This window comes from Pundamilia nyererei, unplaced genomic scaffold (assembly GCF_000239375.1).
Source record: "Pundamilia nyererei isolate P.nyererei 1_Seehausen unplaced genomic scaffold, PunNye1.0 scaffold00652, whole genome shotgun sequence".
NCBI lineage: Eukaryota > Metazoa > Chordata > Actinopteri > Cichliformes > Cichlidae > Pundamilia > Pundamilia nyererei.
Window position 1 is genome coordinate 45,411 of NW_005188053.1, and position 3,987 is coordinate 49,397.

At 41.7% G+C, this 3,987-nt stretch overlaps 1 protein-coding gene across 1 annotated transcript in view; it reads right to left on the minus strand.

The window, feature by feature from the left end:
• Positions 1–3,394, minus strand: part of LOC102200007 (ribonuclease inhibitor-like) — a gene marked incomplete at its 3' end in the record, with an annotated part of 39,823 nt that extends 36,429 nt beyond the window's left edge. Inside the window, exons 1-4 of the mRNA XM_005754778.1 lie at positions 3,323–3,394; positions 1,575–1,748; positions 1,218–1,391; positions 868–1,041 (exon numbers count right to left, since the gene is read on the minus strand). Of these exons, the coding sequence (XP_005754835.1) occupies positions 868–1,041; positions 1,218–1,391; positions 1,575–1,588 (362 nt within the window). The remainder of the gene's footprint in view (positions 1–867; positions 1,042–1,217; positions 1,392–1,574; positions 1,749–3,322) is intronic.
• Positions 3,395–3,987: the final 593 nt, after the last annotated feature.

Genomic DNA, 3,987 nt, shown 5'->3' on the forward strand with positions numbered 1-3,987 from the left:
AAACTGGTTCACCCGAAAGACAAAACTCCTAAACACAAACTTAACAATGTGGTGTATGCTTTACAGTGCAGAGAGGAATGCCCAGACCTCTACATCAGAAAGACCAAACAGCCACTTCACAAGCGCATGGCACAACATAGAAGAGCCACCTCCACGGCACAAGACTCAGCAGTTTATCTGCATCTAAAGGACAAATGTCACTCTTTTGAGGATGCCAACGTTCACATTTTGGACAGAGAGGACAGATGGTTTGAAAGAGGAGTGAAAGAAGCCATTTACGTCCACTGTGAGCGACCATCTTTAAACATAGGTGGTGGTTTACGACACCAACTGTCTGCCATCTATAATCCAGTTTTGAAATCCCTTCCCAGACACCTTAACGCTCACTCACATCCTGGGCCATCTGACCTCAGGTTGCACAATGAGCTCACCCGAAACCCTGGGTGATTGGGACCCACACCCGCTTTCACACTTTGGCTTGTGTGATTAGGTAGAAGATCATCAGTAGGTCCTTTGTCCCTCTTTGGGGGGAAACTCCCACTGGGTTTAAATCTGGGACTCTCCACCATTTGACCCGGATGAAAGGAGAAACGTCTTCAAGAAACTCAACGCAGCCCAGATGGTTTTCTTTCCAAGCTCGTTAGACTACGATGACCTGGACCACACGATGACCACAGACAGTACATGAAGTATTATTTTAAATAAACAAAGACATGACTATAACAACTTTTAAAAGTAATTAAGAGTCTAATTATCCACTCAAATGTAAATAAACGTTCACTTGAAAGCTGTATAAAGGTTACCTGTTTATACAATAATATAAGTCACATTTCAAATGATCATCTGTGGAAAAGTTTGAATCCTGACCTGAGAGTTTCCACTGCACACTGTGAACTCTTTAGTCCAGCAGAGAGAAGCTTCACTCCTGAATCCTGCAGGTCAGAGTTACTCAGGTCCAGCTCTCTCAGACTGGAGGACTGGGAGATGAGGACTGAGAACAGAGCTTCACAGCTTCTCTCTGACAGGTTAGAGCCACTCAGTCTGAAAAATAAAAGACAATCTATAAAACAAATTCTCATGTAGAGTTTGTTAATACATTTCACAACATTAAATCTTGACTTTCTATTTTTAAAGGAAACATTAACATACTAAGATACAACTTCATTTGGATGATCTTTAATTAATAATTCTAACAACAAACTGTTTTCTGATCTGACCTCAGAGTACTCAGTTTACAGTTTAAACTTTGTAGTCCAGCAGACAGAAGCTTCATCCCGGAATCCTGCAGCTTTCTGATACTCAGGTCCAGCTCTGTCAGACTAGAGGGCTGTGAGCTGAGAACTGAAGACAGAGCTTCACAGTTTTCCTCTGAGAGTTCACAGATGTTAAGTCTGAAGATTAAAAACACGAATAAAGATTGTTGTTAAAGTGTAATCAGGGTGCAATAGCTTATTGTCTTGTGGATAAAGTTGACCTTTACTGGGTAAATTTTTGATTATTTTTGTCAATGGATATAAACAAAAACATCAAACATATAAACAAACAGAACTAAACAGGACACAAACTGATCTGACCTCAGAATATTCATTTTGGCGTGTGGACTCTCCACTGTAGCAGACAGCAGCTTTACTGCTGAAGCCTTTAGGCTGTTGGTACTCAGGTCCAGCTCTCTCAGACTACAGGACTGGGAGCTGACCACTGACAACAAATTTTCACAGCCCTCCTCTGAGATGTTACAGCTGCTCAGTCTGAGAGAGAGAGGGGAAAAAACCAAAACAAAAAAAACAAACAATATATGTGATCAAATGAAATTTGTTTATATGTTGAACCCTTTTTTTTTTAAACCTATGAGACTATGAGTGCTACCAATCCAGTGCACGCGATTGATACCTTGATGGTACCTTGCTCAGGGAAACCTCAGGGTAGCTATTTGGTGGATTTGACCCCCGACCTTACGATCATGGGGCGACCACTCTGCCTACTGAGCTAATAATTCTGTGTGCACTATCATACAATATTAACTAAAACAATTATTTTAGAAAATTTTGCTAATTCAATAATCATTATGCCGATTACCTCTGTACTGTGAGTAACACTGGATTTTAAACACGTCGCGGAGCATCATTTACCTGGCAGGAAACATGGTGGCTCAAAAAAGCTCAAAAGTTTGGTTATACTTTACGAAAACAGAAGACAACAGGGCAACTTACAATACTTGCAAAGTAGATATTTCATTTAAGGGAGGAAACACTACGAATATGCAAAAGCATTTGCTCACAAAACACGCGATAACCTTAAATGAATGTCGTGTTTTTAATTCCGCTCCGGACTCATGAATCTCAACCCAGCAGCAGCGGTAACGTTTGCACGTCCTCTCCCGTTAATGCGGCAGGTAAATAATCAACTAACAGTTGCATGTTATGTTAGCGCGATCTGCCTTATTACAAAACCTGCCATTACTGTGCGCTGCATTTAGGTGACCATGATGAGAGAGACAGACAGAGTCTGGCTGGCGCTCGCTGGCAGTTCTCGCTGCAGTCTACCGGTAGCGTCTCCTTTCATCGATAAAGAATCGAATTGTTAAACAGAATTGAAAATGGAATCGGAATTGTGAAAATCTTATCAATACCCATCCCTAGCTGAAACACAGACTTCGTGGAGAATGTTTGCTGTCAGGATATATCAAAGACAAAGGAGAGATCCATCCAATCTCTTCCACTAAGCCCACACAGGGACAGACAACCACTCTCACTCACACCTTCAAGAAGTTTAGATCACCAGGTAACCTAACTGCATGTCTGTGGACAGTGGGAGGAAACTGTAGAGGACCCAGACAGAACCCACTTTAATTCTGTGGGAACACTGGTTATGGCAACCTTACAGTTAGATATGAATAATTTCAAGAAACAGGACCTTAGAGGCAATTTAATTTATGAAGCCCAAGTTTTTCCCTAATAAGAAAAAGGGAGAGTGTGCACTGAAAGTGAGATTTAAAAAAACTGCTTGAGTTGGAGACAAGTGAACAAGCTGTGGATAATGAACCTGTCGGAGGGGCTGAAAGATCAGAGCTCATGTTCCTTTTGGCTGGGTCTGGATTGTACTTTGAAAGTTACAGACAAAAATGTGTCAGAAATGCAGTAGTGAAACATTAAAACTACCATATATTTACTGAGTGACTGATGATCATCTAATTCACTATTCTTATGTTTTTTAACTGTTCTTTGAACTCAGCATTTCTGATTTATTTCCCATGATTTTAAGATTTTTATTGATTATAAGATTTTAAGAGATCATGTTTAGCAATGAGTTCATATTTACTCACAGAGCTTTGTTGGAGGCTTTGACCACTGGCAGCAGCCTCAGAAGAGCCTCCTCTGAAGCAGAGTATTTCTTCAGGTCAAACACATCCAGATCTTCTTCTGATGACAGTAAGATGAAGACCAGAGCTGACCACTGAGCAGGAGACAGATTAGTGTAGGAAAGACGTCCTGATCTCATGTACCATTGGATCTGCTCCACCAGAGAACGATCATTCAGTTCATTCAGACAGTGGAACAGATTGATGCTTTTCTCTGCAGACAGATTCTCACTAAGCTTCTTCTTGATGTACTGGAATGTTTCCTTATTGGTCTGTGAGCTACTTCCTGTCTGTGTCAGCAGACCTCGTAGGAGAGTCTGATTGGTCTGTGAGCTACTTCCTGTCTGTGTCAGCAGACCTCGTAGGAGAGTCTGATTGGTCTGCAGTGAAAGACCCAGGAGGAAGCGGAGGAACAAGTCCAGGTGTCCATTTGGACTCTGTAAGGCTTTGTTCACAGCACTCTGGCAGAAGTGTGTCTCTGCTGATTCTCCTTTTTCAGACTTCTGGGAGGTTTTTTGTTCTTCCAGCAGATTTTCTCCAGAGTTGATGAAGGTCAGATGGACATGAAGAGCAGCCAGAAACTCCTGAACACTCAGATGGATGAAGCAGAACACCTTGTCCTGGTACAG